At 45.4% G+C, this 18,608-nt stretch overlaps 1 protein-coding gene and 1 long non-coding RNA gene across 2 annotated transcripts in view; one reads left to right on the plus strand and one right to left on the minus strand.

The window, feature by feature from the left end:
* The window catches only part of CFAP77 (cilia and flagella associated protein 77), a 64,282-nt gene that overhangs the window by 24,057 nt on the left and 21,617 nt on the right, over positions 1 to 18,608 (plus strand). Inside the window, exons 2-3 of the mRNA XM_035341706.1 lie at positions 16,413 to 16,512; positions 17,065 to 17,293. Of these exons, the coding sequence (XP_035197597.1) occupies positions 16,413 to 16,512; positions 17,065 to 17,293 (329 nt within the window). The remainder of the gene's footprint in view (positions 1 to 16,412; positions 16,513 to 17,064; positions 17,294 to 18,608) is intronic.
* Positions 1 to 18,608, minus strand: part of LOC118175449 — a 51,805-nt gene that overhangs the window by 10,226 nt on the left and 22,971 nt on the right. The gene's annotated exons all lie outside the window — the stretch shown is intronic.

Consider the following 18,608-nt stretch of genomic DNA (forward strand, 5'->3'; position numbering starts at 1 on the left):
CCAATGTGAGAATATAAAATAACAACACTAGAACTGCACCATCTCTCTACTGCAACCTTGGAGACCCAGTGCTGGAAAGTAAAATACATTTCCCAGCTTTGCTAGAAAATAGGATTTTCAATCCCTTCTACAAAACTTTACTGAACAGAAAACTGATTTTCCAGTGTGACTTTGTACAGGTACAGTTGCATCCTGTTTATGTCATGCAGGCACTGCTCTGCAATAGGGCACCAAGAACCTTCTAGCACAAGCAAGTGAACCAAGATTGGAGTAGATATTCTGGGTTTGTAAGGTGCTCTCGAGAGGACAGCACACCAGGAAAAGAGCAGCTTGCAGCCCCTTTGTGCAGCCTGCTGTTCCAGCCTGCCACATCAGGCCTTACCGCACTGCTAGGCTAATGCTTCTGCTAAAGCAGCCTTCTACGTGATCAGCAATTAAGCTGTGAAGTCAGCCCCTTAATATTATGTTAACATAGTTCAGTATATTAAATGTAAAACAAGTCATAATTTTTAAAGGTACCTTGGCTTACTGAGTTTAAATGAAGGCAGCAGTAGGACTATCACAGCCATATGCAAATCATCTGCATTTTAAAGCTAACAATAGATTTTGCTTTATTGTTTTGGCATTTAACGAGTGGGAAAATAATAAATTAAGCCACATGGGGAATCCCTGGTGCTTTTACAAACTGAAGCAGTGCCCATTTGGAGGAAGAAAATTCCCCATTTTTCTCCCTAGCTGCATTTCTCTTAACCCACCACCTTATTAAAGCTTATAGGGCAAAATTCTCCTCTCATATTCCTCTGGCAGCTCTTAGTCCACATTCGGCTCTCCCTACCTCCTAGCTGTCTTTCATCTTGCGAGCTTTCTCTGCAGACAGGGAACAGAAGAAGAGTAAAGACTGGCTAGGCCATAGGGAGTCAGAAGAAAGATGCTGTCATAGCTTTAGGATGGTTACAATAGCTGTTAGAGCACGGACAGCTTTTTCTGCCTGTTGTAACTGGGAATGCACTTCGCAGCTACCAGTGCAAAGTCTAGGGAAGATGCAGCTGCATTATAGACTCTGGTCAGAATGAAACAGGATCCAGGCAGTGAAAACAAGACTTTATCTGCCTGGTGTGCCACCGTGCCAGGCTCCAGCCTCATGGCTCAGTGGAGCAGCATTTGCTTGGGGCTGTGTAGCAAAAAGGAGGAAGGGAGCAAGTGTCTTAATAAGATGACCTCTGGTTTGAAATATTTTTGAGTATGGTGTTAAATTGCATCACAGAGGGCTGTAAGCAAAAATCAAGAGCAGTATTTTCACATTAACTCAGCTCTTACTGATCAGAGCCTTGAGCCAAAAGTCAGTCTCAGCTGTGCAGATGTGGGTCATCTCATGCTGATTTAATGGGCCAACGCTGAACTTGCCAATAGCAGCATTTAGCTCACTTATTGGTAGTCATGAAGCGTAGCTGAAAGCAGATCACATCATGGATGTTCACTCCTAAACTCCATCCTAGGCATTTCTTCTCCAGGACACATTTTTGCAAGTCACCAGAAGGAAAATACACCTCATTGCCCATGTCATTCCTGGGTGAACAAGTGCAGTTTCCTTGTGCAGAGCAGTCACACTAGCCCATTTAATACGTGCTTGCTTCCCCTGTTATCTGCGAGAAGTATCAATTATACATGGCCGTGAACATATCCCTGCACCTGTTTTCCCCCAGGAACACTGCTTTACCAGCACCAAAGGATACAACAGAAATCAGGAACCAAGGTAAAACAGCCAGCCTAAAGTTAACACAACACTGCAGCATTAACTGGCAACAGGAAATTGCCACAGAAATTTAAAAAAAAAAAAAAAAAAAAGCAATAGGAATGTAGAGAAAATACTTTGAACAGAAACCTGCAAGCCTCGTAAGTTTTGAGCATACCTAAGGACAATTCAGCAGCTTCTATCTCCTGGCTCTGTACAGTCTTTTACAAAAGCCCCTGCAGTCTTACCACACACGTCTGTTTTCCACCAAATCTCTTGTTTAGGCTATTCAGTGCATTTCATCTACTGTGTGTAACATTTGCACTTATATACACATCATGTGCGGAAATTGTAGATATAAGGTTCGTGCAGCACTTAATATATAAAGTGCTGCACAAGTACTGAGGATTATGGTTGTTTTCATAATTCTCCACCACTGCCTATGTCTGAAGTCAGGGATGTCTGGTGGCTGAAGCAGACAAGCAGAACACACGCAAAAGCCCAATTAGCTTCCTATCTCAAAAGCTCTTACAAACACTAATGCATTAATCATTGTAAAACTAGGATGAGCGTGGGTCTGAACTCCTGGCTCAATTCCATCAGGACGCAATTCAACTGATACTGAGAATTACACTTGAAATTTCATCTGTTTATCCCCAGTGCACAACAGAGGAAGCCAAAACAAAGGCTGAGCACCTCACTGGCTGCCCCAGTCCCAGCCCACGATGTCCCTTTGTAAAACCCAGATCAGGATCAAGCACATCCCAGGCTGAGGTCCAGCCAAGCATCGATTCCCCACACGGTGCTTTCTGACCTCTTAGAAAATTCAGAGACTGTTCAAAACATAGGTCTAAAAATGACTAGACATGGAAGAGCTAAACAGCAAGAAGTGCTTGGTTCTGTAAGAGATGCACAAACACACAAAAGCAAGCTGGCTTTAGAAAGACCTAGTCAGATTACTTGAATGGCTCTTAAAATGGATTAAAACACAGATTCCCCTATTATTTTTCAATAATAGAAGTGCAGCACAGAACAACTCACTAGTGCCACAAACTACTTTTTCATTTCTGTTTTTGTTTCATGCTTCAATATCTTCTTCCAGCTGCTCATGTCTCCTTTTCCTTCTCCTCACTTTGATCTATTAGTTTTCCACAGAAATGGGGTTTATAAATCATTGTAATGCAGCCCTGGGAAAGACGGTGCTTAGTGCAGGGAGAAATACATTGCAGCTAACAGCCACGGCAGGGAGGAAAACTCTCACCTCGTAGTGGGGCTTTGGCGACAGGTTACTGATGGCGCTGGGTTATTTTATGTCTGCATTCGTGCCATCAGGGGCAAGGCCGCAGGGAGCGCTGCCTGTACCCCCTCTGCAATATTTCAAGCTTCCTTCTGCAGGCAAAAACAAACTGCTCAGGGGCTCACAAGGGAAGCAAGGGGAGGAAAAATTGCCTGCAGAAGGGGAGGGGAGGCAGGACAGGTGGGATGGATCACTTATTGCCTGCTTTTGCACCACTGCATTTTTTTTTTTGAGACATTTGTCTAACACACTTTGCAAAGATGCAGATTGGCAGCAGCAGCGGGATCCAGCTCTCGTATGAACATTTCCACCCTGTGATGCCAAAGCCTGTGTGTTTCCAGCTTGCACTTAGACAACTTTGTTGCTGGAGGCCCCTGGTCATGGCCAACCCCAGCATCACTGCACATTGAGGGCAGGTTGCACCACAGGATCCCCCTCAGGTGCTGCCCCAGATTGAGCCCCATGAGAACCAGTACTGCCACACCATCTCACGGCAAAGTCATTTTGTATTTGAGCCTTAAGGACTGGGCTGTTTTCTAGTCAGGCTTTTAAACATTGGCTACATCAATTAAAAAAAATAAAGTATGAAGCTAAGAGCAGTGCAAGGCTGGGCAGCAGGTCACCAATCTCAGAACAGTCCTACCACATCATGTTGGTTAAAGGGCTGCTGTAGTATTTGTGGCACAACACCAGCCTGGCACCTGTGGCACAAAGCCAGCCTGGGGTGAAAGTCTGAGCATCCCCCCAGCAAGGGGAAGTGCCCTGAACCCCCTCCCAGGAACAAGCATTAGCCTTAAATGCAGAAAACCCAACATTAACTATGGCCAGAGAGACAAACCTCTGCAAGCAGAGATTTAGGTACTTATCTCCTGCCCTGGGGTGCAGGATGGATTAGAGGAACCTATTGCCAGCCCTATTTGATTAGGAAGGAAATCTTCATAACCTCCTAAGAGCAGCACAATCACATACAAGCTAGGAGCTCTTTTAAGCACTTACTGTGTTTTTAGGATCACCAGCTCCTAATAAGACCACCCCAGGCATATACGCCATCCTTTAGTTTTGAAAGCACACAAAAGAGACACCATGCTGGAATCTTACCTATATCTTTAACAAAGCATTACCCCCTCCTCACCCTCTTCCCCATAATTGCCTTGTTATTGTCATTGGTGCCATTGTTCATTGGCTCGGCCGTAGAGAGGCCCGAGGGAGCAGTTCTGCCTTAGCTAAACCAATATCTCCTGCAATAACCCCCTGCAGTTTCCCCTTTGCTATCCCATGTTGAATAAATCCTCCATCTCTGTTTGCTGAATGATCATAAAGATATGATTGAAGTTTCAGATTTATGGTTTCCTTCGAGTTGAGGAGCAACTCCAATAATGCCAGAGCCTGTTTGCTGACTGCTTTTGACAGGATACACGTAAAGGGAGATTTGTAAGAGCAGAAACATGAATGCAGATATTAAAGCGGGGGCATTTTCTAGACACACAGCAGACTCCTACAGTCACACATGGGGGCTGGATTTTCATACGCTTGCAGAGCATCCTGCCATGCAGGGACCTCACCGCCACTCACGGGCACCCTGCAAGGCAGGGCGTGCGCACAATATTTTACTCTAACAGCAAATCTGTCTCCAGTAACCACTCAAGGGACCCACAAGAATTGGTTGCCTAGTAAAGGAGGATCCTAACTAAACATCTAACACAATCGTACTGGAACCTACTCTAAAGTTCTCTCGCACCCTTCAGCAATTGTATACGAAGACAGTCCTTGCTGACAGCTTTCTAAATATCTCGGCTTCTCTCCTGACTGCGTTAGCACAATCATCTGGATGCTCTTTGGGGGGCACCAAAAAACCCTCTTGCTCCTCCGGGAGGACATTCCAGCCATTTCTTCCGATTAAAGCACCAGCAAACAAAACAGCAGCCAAAGTGGCATTCTGCTTTCAGGGAAAAGACAGCTGCCTGTTGAGGACAGTGCTGCCGCTTACCCTTTGAGGCAAGCGCCTCAAAGAACCAGGGGTTCTGGTGCACGGTGGTCAGCCTTGAGGTGGGGATGGTTACTGCCTTCCCCTTCCTCCACGTGCTGTCGCTTTGGCTTAGTCTTGAAACCCTTCTCTTTCCCCACCACCCCTTCCCAGCAGCATTGAGCCGTCTGTCACACAGCTGTATGCCAGGAACTGCACATTGTGGGGCACATCAATACTCAAATTCAGGTTAATAGTTGTTTTTATGACTAAAACACCACTAAGAAACCGAAGTTTGTGACTTTGACAACAGAAATCTGCACAGACCATCCCAAGTACATTTTCTCTGGCCCTGTGGCCGTAGCATATCTTCTTTTCCCTGATCCACAGCCATTTACGTTCATTCTATTTCAACACAAACCTATAAAGCTTACAGCATGATGCAGCCCTAAATTAAATGCATTTTAACATCCCTACATAACAAGGGAGTCTTTGCTCTTTTAAATTAACACATGTAGCTGGGAAGGGATCTTCCTTCGGAGATTTATTCCACTTCATTTGGAGACAGACAACCCCACCTCATTCCACCTTTCTCTGAAAGCAAAGATTATTTTGTGTTATAATGAGGAATTTGTAATAACGAGAGCATTGTGCGTTACACTAGCTACGAAGCTAACAACAGAAAAGAAGACTTCTGTGAGCGGCAGTGTTTGTGTGATGTATGGTAATATTTTTCCTCAGTGCATTACAAAAGAAAAGCAAGATAAAAATATCTTCCATTTTCTCCCTAATTTGTAGTTTTCTGGTGTTAGCAAGGCTTATAAGACACATGCTCCCAATTAGCTGCTCCTCTTAATTTAAATGCTTCATAAATTATCTCCTGCGCTTGTGGATTATCACTTCATAATGCGAGTTAGCATTTAAATAAATAGCTGCGATGTAGGAAATTAGAGAGGTTTACAGTCTGAGGCAGCAGCATAATGAAGGGAAATACCACAGCAGCTGAACAGGGGTTGGGAGAGATGTGATGAGACAGATTTTTGCCTTTACCTTTTAGCAACCAAATTTGGACTGCAGCAGTGAAAATATGGGTCAGAACTCCAGCAGAGCAGGATCCTTTTGTAATGGCTGAGTAAGAAGGGAACATAGAGAATTCTTAAGCACATAAAACATCTGATTTAGCAAATATGGTGCAATTATGAAGTGAATTTTCAGAGCCAACTCTTTCTTGCCTCACAAGAGTAGCCCCTTTGAAAGTAATTGGGCTACTTGTGTACATCGCCTGAGCCATATCTGACCCTTTATGTTGCAGCCTTGCAAAAAAGTACAGGACTGAGGAGAAAAAAACAGCAGAGATGGTATTGAGAAGATTTGGTGGGGAAAGCTGTCAAGGAATCAGATATAGGATTAAAGGGAATTTTGTGAAGATCCATGTATATCAAAGATGAACATTAATTTGTAAGCCAAACAACTTTTGCTATATTTTTAGTGCCATTGATAAGACCAGTCTATGGGCAACAATAACTCCTTAACCAGCAGCAAGTTTCCAGTGCTGCTTCAGCTTAGTTTGACTGTTATTGTCATAAATGGAGAAAATTAGGAACCTGGGCAGGATTAGGAATCAGGGCAAGAAAACTCATGACAACTCCTTAGGGTGCTAGGGCTCTCACCAGCATTTTCTGGCCTTGCCTTTGGTGTCACTGCTTTTCCTGCCACAAGAGAAAACTCTGGCCAAGATCCTACCAGCAGCCGATCATACTTGACTGCCATTGACTTCACTGGGAGCTGAAGACCTTGAGGCACTCATGGGCTCAGGACCCTGTGGTATTTGTCATGCAGAGAGCCCAAGGTTGAACGCTGCAGCTCTTGGGAAGTTGAGCTATTACAGCTCCCTGCTTGCTCACACGCAAGTCCCAGTGTGTCAGAATCATGGATATTTTTTCAAAAACACATGAAAATCATAGAAGCCTTGACAGCCTTGACCAAAGTCCAGCCTTAGGCAGGAGTAAAGTTATTAGCTACCTTATTTCCCAGAGAAAGAGTCTGACACATTAGAATTTCACAGTAACTGGCTGTAAGTGTAATGGGCAGGGTGTGATTTTGCTCGCTAGGTTTTGCGGTTTAATTTCAGCATGTTGAATACATTTTGCTGTAGGACAGAGCAAATGACTTGGGCAGATTCTTGCAGTAGCACAAGACCCTCCGTGCTTAATGGGAGCTCTGTCTAACTGACAGCACAATTTGGGTCTTCATTGTATTTAATATACTTCAAGAGTGGGGGTCAAATTGTCTCATCATCTACATCCGTACAACCCTGCTAATCCCAGGAGAGCTGTGGAGACAAAGCTCAGGTCAACTTGTAACTGACTCAATTTTCTCTGCTTAGCACCTTTAAACTAATTTTTTCTAGCAGTGTGCTCAAAATGCTCTTGGTTACAATTCACATTCTTCCCAAGTCGACAGGACTGAACATGAGCAACTGAAAATTGTTGTATGGAGATTTGTGCCAGGGTCCCTCGGGACATATTGGTGGAATCTGTGGTCACCACTCTGACAAAACACAGTTTACCCTGCAAGGAGTTTGCGTCAGCAGAGCAACATCCCTGTTTCATCCTCTGGTTTTCTATTTGAGCATGCAATGTTCAGAAAGTGAAGGGGCTCATCCCACTCCAACCAAAACCTGAAAGTTTCCAGGAGCTCTTCATGCCTTAAAGTTTCCAGGCAATAAAAGGCAACGGGCCAAACCGTAGCCATGCTCACAACAGCTCTGCCTTTGTAGCATATTTGCCTCTTTATTACCTTTAGTGTCTTCTGCAACAAACAGTGGATGGGCACAAGTTCTACTGCTGTGCCTAGAGCCTGACAAGCCCCTATTTTGCTGCAATATGAAGACACAAACCAACTCTTCACTCTGAGCTGCAAGTGCTCTTCAGACCTCAGAAAAGCCTACCAAATGCTTTGGGCACTGTAGACAGGAGACAGGGCTGGAAAGCCAGGGACTCAGCCCTTCAGTGAGATGGTGCCACTTTTTACTGAATCACCTTTTCTTCTAAAAGGGCGTTTTAAATAATAAAATTGGAAGCTGCTGCATATATCTTTCCAACTGATCTACTAATCATATTTCTTCAAATTTTATATCCCTGACCCTTGTAAAGGGATTGCAAGGAAGGCGTTTTTTAAGCTGCATTTTAATAAGTCAATATGAAAGCTCAAAATTATTTAAAGCTTCTTAAATAGGATTATATTTGATTTCTTATGGGAATACTGGGGGATAGTCTAGTAAAGACATTCTGTCCTGCTGAGGTTTTATTACATTAAAGAAACAGCATCCTTTTTTTTTAAACAGCAAAAACTTTTATCTATTCTCTAATGAAAATGGAGATTATTCTGTACATGAGGTGACAAGGTGGGAAGTTCCTGCATCTGTGATCAGAGATTAGAGCTTCTCCTTGAGTGAAAGCAGATTCCTAAACCGAGGGTTTGCCCAAATTTTACAAGTTGTCTGTTAGTCTGAAGTACTTCAATATTTTGTCCTGGGTGGAACCACAAGTACATCAACCTCAGGAAAATTCTGCTGTGAAGTGACAGGTAGCTCTCAAGGCAGCCAACATCTCATCTGCAGACAGGGATTAAGTTTGGCCCTAAGATCAGATATCTATGCCACAGAGGAACTATGCTGCTATACTTGGAATTTGGCCATGTTTGTTCTGCTGCAGAAGGCCCAGAGTTAAACTCTCATTTGCATTCAACTCCTTTAATGTCATCGGGGCGACATGGATGCTATGCTGGCAGCATTTTGCCTAATATGTTCGATAGGGACAAAAGAAGTTCAGGAGGAAGAAATTAAAACTACCTGTATGGAGTTGAAGGAACAGCTTCACTGGGTTGAGTTGTGCTGGACATACTCAAACAACATCTGGCCTTGAGAACATAAAGGGATTTTTTCCTCAGAGTAGCAGATGGGGAGGCTTATGGAATAGATATTACTAAGTAGAAAGCACAGAGAAAAGGTCGTAACTGATTGAAGAAGGAGGAAAGTTTAAATTTAACATGCCATCCCATCTCTTTAACATTTATAGAATGTTCTCTCAGTCAAATAACCCAAATCCTGTTGTCATCTAAACCCCAGTGCTCCCACTGAAGCCAACAGAACCTGAGCAAAAGCATTCTCTGGCAGGATTTGATCTCAGTTTACAATACAAAGATCCCCAAGGCTGTGGTCCTTCAGGAAGAAATAACTCAGCTACAACCTTTCATCCACTGTCTGGAGGCCCCTCATCTCTCTGGAAAGTCAATTGCAAAGAGGGTAAAATAGGCTTATAAGGAAAAAAAAAAAGGCACTATGTGCCATTCCCTGCTCTGCCCACATTCTCCCCAAAGCTCCCAGAACTGCTGACATGCTGGAGACAGAATTATTCCACTGGTTTTCCCACCCTGATCCACCTATACACTCCATCATCTCAGACTTCTCTCACCATTCAGCTGCTGCAGGGCCACCCCGTGCCAGGTGACAAAGCAGAACCTTTCCTGTACCAAACCTCTCTGCTGTGTTCCCCACACATGCTCACATCCATCTCAGGCTCATTCCTCCTAGAGAGGTGTGGTAGCTGGAGCTCAGGAGATCAGGTACAGGTAAGATCTCAGTCTCACAGTAGCTACGAGCTGCACCCATCTTCATTTAGCCCAAATAATGCATCCTTCCTGCCAGCAGCTTTGTCTCATGACTACAGAGCACGCTGCTTCTTTAGGGCTTGCGAGCAAGCAGAGGCTGTGAACTTCACAGGCGGTGACACCCACTGCAGAAACACGTATGCTTCTTTGACCTTCAGCGCTGGCACGAAACCTTACACAGACACAAATTTATCTTTAAGTCAGGAGCAGATTTAATAGAGCAGGAGAAGATCGTTTTCAATATTTCCATCTCAATTACAGTCAAACACCTCAGCAAGTCTCAGCCTTTGGGGCTGTACCTGGGCTGCCTGCTCCCAGCGTTGAGACTGTCAGCAGAATCAGCAGAAATAGCACAACTGGGCAAGGTGGCGGTGATTTATCAGTGCTGAAGTAATTCATACTGACACAGACGCACCGAGGAAGAGCTCAGGGTCCAGCAGGTGCCCCCAAAGACCCCAGAATTATATTGTGCCACACACCAAAAGTGGCAGACCTGGGATCTCGCTCCCTAGCAAAGAGGATGTTTTTTTCCAAAACCATTTTCAAGTAGCAGAAAGAAGCAACCCTGTTACAGAGAAATAAAATTTTAGCATTATTCATGCCCTACTGTTAAAACTGTCCCTCTAACAGCACATCGTATTCTAACTCAAGCAGTCGCTAGTGCTCAGAGTCCCAGAATTTGGGGAAAAACAAGATTTTCCAAGGGAAACCTAGAAGGTGAATATGCCCATGAAGACAAATGAAAGTATTGTGCACACAAATACTTTTATATGTCTGGCCCTTTAAAACCAAAATGATAGAGTTCATTTGCATTTAGATCTCTTTGGCTCCTTCTTTTCATCTAAAGACAAATCCTCACAAAGGCTGCTTAATTAGACCAAATTAGATTTCCACCTAGTGGCTTGTCATTCATTAGGAAACGCTGTTCTTTTTTTCTATTTTGGTAATTATAGGCTGGTCTCACAGTGTTCACTTCAGGCTCGAAGTATGACTAGCATTCATGATTTTGTGCAGATGAGAGGAAAATTATTCAGTCGCATCAAGTCTGCCCATTTTACAAGTTGGATAAAGATCATCGCCGGAGTCTTTTATGTAATGGGGTATACTCTTTCTTAAGTCTTTAATGATTAATTGTAATAGCACATCTCATGGCAATTTTCAAGACAAAGCGAACTACAAACAGTTCACATGTGAAGCTACTGTACCAGAGAGCGGGTGTCTTTCCTCAGATCTGTTCTTGTGTATCGGGAACCCTCACGCACGACCCTTAGTTTTTGGTGATTCCATCCCACAGGGCTGGGTCCTGCCCTTGAGCAGGGGAGCAAAAGAAGAGGGGATGGGGCAAGGCTGGTGTTGTGTGGCTAAAACCCTGGGGTGGCAGTGCCCACTGCAGCCTCTTTGTGCCACTGGTGCCTAACCCAGCAGGGGGGGGACACCTGTGTCCCCTCCATCCTCACAAGCTCCTGCCGCCAGTCTTGTAGAAAATGTAGCCTCTGGAGGGGAAAGTTTCACATTTAAGCCTGAGACACAAAGGCTTCTATCTAATAAGGCTGGTGCTCCCAGTGTGGATTGGTCAGGAGCACAGATTAGTGCACACTGCACCCGTAGCTGTATTCTGGATTAGCAGCATCTCTACCCTACCTGGAGTACTTGTACCGAAAGGAGTTCTTGGTGTCAGATCCCTGAGCTTTACCCCCAGATGACTCCAATGAAAGCCTTTTGCCCAAGCACTGACCTTTTCTCTGGAAGGCCCACACATCATTGTGGGAGACTAATAGTTTGGTCTCCCATGCTGAAGATAGGGCACCAGCCACAGTCCTGTTTTCCCCAGTCCAAGCTCCATTCCTTCTGCTGTCAGACATGGACACACTAATCCCCTGCCTCAGTTTCCCCAGCTATTACAGCAGGATTATTGCTCAGTAGCACATTCTGAAGTTTAATAAATCAGGGCCAGATTTTGTGGTCCTTCATCAACCACAACTTCCTTTGACTTTGACCTTTAATGTTTATGAAAAGCTTCAAAGATAAGTGCCAACTTATTATTAATAATCTTCTTGGGAGTGGAAGTTACAGGCAGTTAGCAGCATACCACCCAGCAGCCGCCAGCCCCTGCTAGCATTTCTTCTGCACTAACAAATGTAGATTTCCACGTGTTTTTAATATTCTTATTTTCCCAACCATTTCTGAGAGATATGGAAAATAAGTTTTTTTTTTTCCTCCACCTTTAAAAAACTGATCAAATTTGCCTTTCTCAAAACACTGAACATTCCCTTTCTCATCTACCTAAACCTGATGTTGAGTTACTGTCCCCCAGAGGCTTTCAGTAGCTCAGTTCTGATGTATCCCTGCACTTTGTAGCTCACTGCCTTCTTAGAGTGTAATCAAACATCAAGCTAAGTAGCAAATAAATCTCCCGATCTCATAAGCTGCACAGCAAGATCATGTAAATGCAAATGAAGGGCTTGATTTCAAGCTGTCGCGGGGGGAAGGAGGGAAAAATGCTGGGCCTTGTCACCACAATCACTTCACTCTGCAAGTGCAGTAAATCTGCAATAATAATAGTAATGGCAGCGTGACGGGAGGCTTTACTGTACAAGGGGGTATAATGAAAAGTGGAACAGAAGGTAGGGAAGGAAGCAAGGCCTGGTGGGTTGAAAATGCACCGGTATAGGGTTTGCAGGCATCCACAGGACAGAGCCATGGAGGAGGGACAGGGCAGCCCTGGCTGAACTGGAGCAGAAGGGATTCATGGATCTGGCCAGCATCCCCTCCCAGCAAAGGGCTACATGAGATACAGGGATTAAAAATCTGTGTCTCCATCTCTTGCTGTAACCCTCTGTACACAGGCAGGTGTCTTACCCCTCTCGCAGTCTCAGTCATCCGTAGAAAATTAATGAAGTGTGTTGACGTTCATAAATACCAGAAGACAAAACACATGAGGCTTGCAAAAAAAACCTGTAATCCTTAAAGTTTTTGTCCTTTGCTGCACCTTTGCAACTCACCTACCTCTTGCAAACAGACCCTCCTTTTGCTCCACAGAAACATTTTCCAATACCATTAGAGAAACAAATCTGAGGCTGCAGAAATCAGAGCCTACACTGGAAGGGCCAGAGAGCTTGATACACCCGGTGCTGCTCTTCAGCCAAGCAGGACATCCCACTGCCCAAACACCAGCACCGCACTGCAGCCAGACTGGGAGCAGCGCTTTCCAAGCACAAGACACACACACCTGGTTCAAAAATGATTACCCTGCTCAAGGGGAAAGGATGCATTAGCCGAGTCCTTAAAGACAGTTTTAGAGAGCAAACAAAGCCCCAGCACGCATCTCCTGCATCCCTAGGAGGTGGTGATCTCTGCAGGATATGCTGGGAATGCTTCAGGAGAAAGCCTAGGGTTGTCTTTTCTGAATGAGCTAGATAAACAGTATTTAAGATGCCTGGTTTTCCTCACTGAGGTCGTAAAGGGAGAAAACTTGCAGAAGGTACCCAGAGAAAATTAGGACCGCCTGGGATGCAGAGAGAGACGGTTTTAATTAGAGCCAAGAGGTGGGAAATAAGGCAGAGAAATGACATCTTAATGAGGTTTAATGAAGTTGTCTGCTGATGGGCACAGCTGTCAGACAGATCTGTATTCCAGCCAAGCAGCTTTGTGACAGTCTAAACCTGAACACAGCAAACAGTGCTGGAGCCGGGGAAGAAAAAAGGACCTTCTGCACCAGCTTTGGCTCTCTCCCACCACCGCGCTGTGGCACAGCACACCGACACTGCCTGAGGACAAACAAATGGAACCAGCCTGTGAGGCTGCAGCAGCATTTTGCTAATTTATGAATGAGAGAGACTAAGCTTTGATTACACTCAACGAGATTCATTCCTGCTACATCCTTCCCATTCTTTGCCTTTGTGGGTGGAAAAAAAATCTTGGCATTCAGAGTCCTCTGAGCCTATTGGTTTGCTTCAGTCACAGGTTCCCTCCACGTTCAACATATTGGACCAGATTTTTTTCTTCTTTAATTAATTACCCAGCACCTTTGGCATTATTTACGCAGTGCAAAGTGACTGTAAAATGCCACCCAATCATAAAAAGAAACAGCACACATTCATTTTGCAATGGAGTAAATACCCAACTGTGTTACCTTCAGGTGCTGTGCAAAAGGGAACCTTTAAATGCAGTCCTTTCTTCCATTCTACAGATTTCTGCATTCAAAGGTCTGGAAGCCACTTTCCACAGATTACAAACCTCTCCTTTCCTGCAGTTTTAGAGACTTTCTCCCACCTTCAGCATAGTAGCAGACTTCTGGCCTTGCTTAGCTGATCCAGTATCAGAACATGACCCCCCTGGAAACAGCCTTTCCTCGCGCCTCCAAAGAACACTGCACGATTTCCCTGGTACATCAGTGACAACCCATCTAAAAATAGCTCCTGTACAAATGCCTGTAAATATGGGAGAAATAGATCAACAGTGAAAGCTCCTTTATCATTTCTGGCACCAGTTTATGCATTTTGCGTGAGCTCCCTAACTCACACGCAGCATGCACATATGGTTTGGTGCTGCCGCATGATATTTCAGTTGCAGTAGCACTAAAAGCCCACTCGCTCCCTGCTCAGTGCTGGACACATCTGCAAGGGACGGTCCCCTTCCCCTGCCAGAGGTTTGCAGGAGGTAGCTGGGGGGAAGCAGCCACTTTACACACAGGTTTTTTTAGGCAGCTCATTTGATTGCTTCCAAAAAGCTCATTACTAATGTCTGCTTACATCACAGGATCTGCAGGCTCATGCAGGGCAAGGAAGCTGATGGAGTTTTAAGTCTATGCAAATCCAGAAAACTCATTTTCTGGTGATCTTATGCTCTTGAGAGTCACAGGGACATCACACCTGTTTTATGGTATCACAAGCAAGTGAATTTAATGGGACCCTCACAGACCCAGGAAGCAAACACACCCAGATTTACCTGAAGGCCCTGGTATACAGCCTTGCAGGCACAGAAGATTTTATCCCAGTGATCACAAACAGACAGAACCAAGAGCCAGTTTGCCAGGATCTGCAGCAGCAGAGCTGTTGTTGCAGCCTGGACAAGTCCCTGAAGCAGGCACCAGCTCACCCCTGGGCATGCTGGTGAGGAGCCCAGTGCCCACAGCACGTTGTCCACAGCCCCTGTGTGCCTTTAAGTCTTTGTGTAGCTGCATGTAGATGTGGGAGCTAAGAAACACCAAACTGACAACATAAAAAAATGGCTCCAGGCAAAAAGTTTGACGAATTATGAGCAACTTCTAGAGATCTCAGCACAAAGCCATCTGTACAGGTGCCTGTCGGGGCAGGCATTTGGCCCCTGCTGTTCAGGCAAAACAAGCTCAGTGAGAGCTTCGCCTGAGCTGAGGGTGATGCAGGAAGAGCTCAAGCTGTGCTGCGGCATTGTGCACACCCAGGGAGTGCCCTTTATGGCACACTGGAAAGGGGCCACCAGGCTGGCGGCATACAGGAGAGCTGGGGATGGTCCAAGGTCCCAGCCAGGGTTTGTGCAAGACTGGCTGGGAACAGAATGTAAATTTGGGTTTGGACAGTGTTCCTGTACAAGGAGCTCCAGTAAGCATCTGCATGCCCTACTGACTGCTGTCCAGCCTCGGCGACAAGTTTGTAGTGGATCATTTTCAGTTAAAATCTCTCCCTTCAGGGAGCACTGCATTTGATTCAGCACATCCTGATCCAGAGCGTTCACTCTGGAGCATAACAACACTTACTTCAATGCCAGTGTTCAATGATCCACCAGTGCAGCACTAGAGTAGTATTTCAGCATTTCCATTTTCCCCAAGAGATCTGCCAATACCTTCAAGCCTCCAGCTTTCCCAATAGGCTTCCCATGGAAAATAACCTGTCTGAGGCACCCACACCACACCACAGTGCTCCAGGAGGCTCGCCTGACCCTGCTGCAGCCTCCCCTGCAGCAGGAACGCACAGCCCCAGGCTCTCACCCCTTCCCTCCTCCACTGCCTCCCTTTCAAGCAGCAATAAGGTTTCAAGACACACACATCCTGCAGTGACTTCACCATGGAGATGGGAGGGTAGAGACAAAGGGGTGAAGGGAGGTCAGTTAATCCCACAGACAACACCAGGCTGGGATACACATGGGCTGGGGAAGAGTTCATTTTAAAACTAAATACAAACGAGGTTATTGAGCTCAAGTTCTCTTTTCTGTGCTATAAACCCCGGGATCTGCTCCCCCTTCATCTCCCTTATCCCACCCACAATATGCCTTGCGTCTTTATTATTCCCTGACAGAAGTGGTAGTGTGATTGCATTTGGAGGAGTTTATGCCAGCTTTCTAAGAAGATGAACAACTTGGAAACGAAGCAACTCAAAGGAAAGTTGAGTCTAGCTGCTGTCTCCCCCTGTAGACATCATAGCTGGGCACCCAAGCCAAGGGAAAAATTAGCCAAACAAGGAGACTTCAAGTCCATATATATTAAATCAAGATCCCTATTTCCAGTAGGGCTAGGTCACTTTATAACTCGGGTATGAACCTGTGTGAACTTCAGCATCCCTCGTGCTTCAGCCCTGGTGAAGCTTCATGGCTGTGAGTCCTCCCTGCACTGTGGCACTCCCTTGTGTCCAGGCAGTGGGATCCCAGCCTGTGCCAAGTGGAACCAGAACCACCGCTGACACTCACAGTCACATTCTGTCACATTTTTATTTTCAGGGAGTTTGGTTCATCAAACAAGGTCTTTATGCGTCTCCTTTAACTTCATTCTTCTGCAGGCAGAACTGGGAAAGCCCCAGAGAAACTGCTATACCCTGCCAGGCTTTGATTTTTCATACGGGCTGTACATCGAAAGGACAGATGGAGGAGTCCCTGAAGGTATGACAACGCCACTAAAACACAGACCTGCAACAAAGTCCTAATGCTAATAGGGACTCTCCTTCCCAGTGCTCCTCATTACTTCTCACCAAGCTGGAGGTGAAGAAATCCAACATTCACCCACTTTCATTAATACCACAACAAATGCTTGGTGACTACTAACGCTTCCCTAGCATCTTGGAAACTTTTATAGGATCACACAGAGCCCAAACAGAAAAGGGTACGGCATCTGCAAAGGGTGATACATGTGGCCACATAGCTCATAAGAGCTCTCATACTCTCAGAGATTATTTCCCCCATGAAATCAGACTTGCTGAGCAAGTCAGGGTGGAGAGTGAGAAGACAGCTAATTCAGATGGGATAGGACCCCATCTGAAAATAATTGGGGCAAGATACATTGATAGTCACAACACAGTGAAGCTGTGACAAAAATGCACACAAGCCACACAAGGCCCTCACGTGCAACGCATAAACCTCGCGTCAGCCTGCTTCCCCAAATAGAAGCTCACCCTAATCTTTTTCTTTTTGCCTCATGTCTCCTTCCATCTCCAGCAATAGGCCACTGGAACACAATAAAGCCCAGGACTGATTTAGCTCCAAATATGCCCCGGGACTTCATCACCATGAACCGCGGTGCTCTGAAGGCTGGTTATACCACAGCCCGTGAATTTAACTTGTACTACAAGGCCAAGGACATACGGCGCAAAGACGATGAATACAGTCGCTTCAAGAGATCTCCTCCCAAAGTACCTGCAGACATGACTTATGGCATCCCAGCACGGTAAGGGGAAGGACTGGGGCTTTTCTCAGAAGGGATCTATCCCTTTCTACCTTCTCACCTGCATCTTCCCTCATCTCTCAGCCAGTACAGTCCCCAAAAGAGAAGTGTCCTGAACCTGGACATGCTGCAAATGATTCTTAGGATCACTTGTGTTTTGCCACCTGATCCCACCTACATGTCACAAACAGCTCCCTAAATCTTGTCTGCACGTCACAGCACAACCCCCTTTTACCTCTGGCACCAAGAGCCTGTAACAGCTTAAAAATATTTTCAATACCAGTCCTTTGACTTAAAGGAGCACGGAGATCTGAAAGCCAGAATAACGGCCTCCCCAGGTCAGAAGGTGACACTGAGTCAGAGCAAACAGCATTTCTACCTGTTCATACTCTGGTGCAATTAAGGATCGGTTCAAGTTCTTTATTCCACTCTCTCCCACTTGTTAGTTCACCACCCTGCATCAGGCAGAAGCTTCCAGTAAGAATAAACACAAAGCAGCTTTTCCCTGCTCTCTCTTCTGCTTCCCAGGGCTTCTTTTAGCATAGCCCAAGGGCTGCTCCCTCAGCAACCCCTCTAGCAGGGCATAACCCTACCCATTCCTGCTTTGCAGGGGGATGGTTGAGGCTTCACACTGAACTGGATTGCAGTTCAGTGTATTCTAAAAGATTTTTAAAAAGCACCCAGCATACACAAGCCCCACCTGAGGTTCAAACAGTATTTACAAGTGGCCAAAGTGACCCATTTAACATACCCCTCACATGCCAGCTCCCAGCTATCTGCAGTGCTGATTTCTCCTGAGTAGTTGTAAACAGGGCAGCTTGCAGGGGAGAACATCAGCGCCTTGCTTAGGCTGACCGCCTGTCCTCTACAGCAGCACAAGGGAGGCTGGAGGGCACATGGTGGTCTGGAAAAGCCAGCGTAAGCCCAATGCAGACAAGCACTGAAACCTCTGAAAAGGACTCCAAAGCAGCCCTGATGCTGCTGGAGCAGAGTTTTCGTACTCTGTACAGGTCTGGACTAGACATTAGGTTTCATTTTAAGAGCTGGATAATAATCACTACCAGAAAAATAACAGCTACAAATTCTAGAGAAAAGACATGATGAACGGCACTGTGTATTTTACATGATAGTAAATGGGCTTTGCATATGCAAATTGAATGGATTTTAAAATGGTATTTAATGACAATTTTCGTAGCAGACATTAACATTAATTGCATCAAAATGAAAATGCAGCATTAGCTTGCTGTTAGCTGCAAATGCCCCAGCTATAAAGCTTTATCTTTATCAGTATCAGCCCTCACCAATGTGACAGGGCTGC

The sequence above is a fragment of the Oxyura jamaicensis genome, chromosome 17 (genome assembly GCF_011077185.1).
Source record: "Oxyura jamaicensis isolate SHBP4307 breed ruddy duck chromosome 17, BPBGC_Ojam_1.0, whole genome shotgun sequence".
Lineage (NCBI taxonomy): Eukaryota > Metazoa > Chordata > Aves > Anseriformes > Anatidae > Oxyura > Oxyura jamaicensis.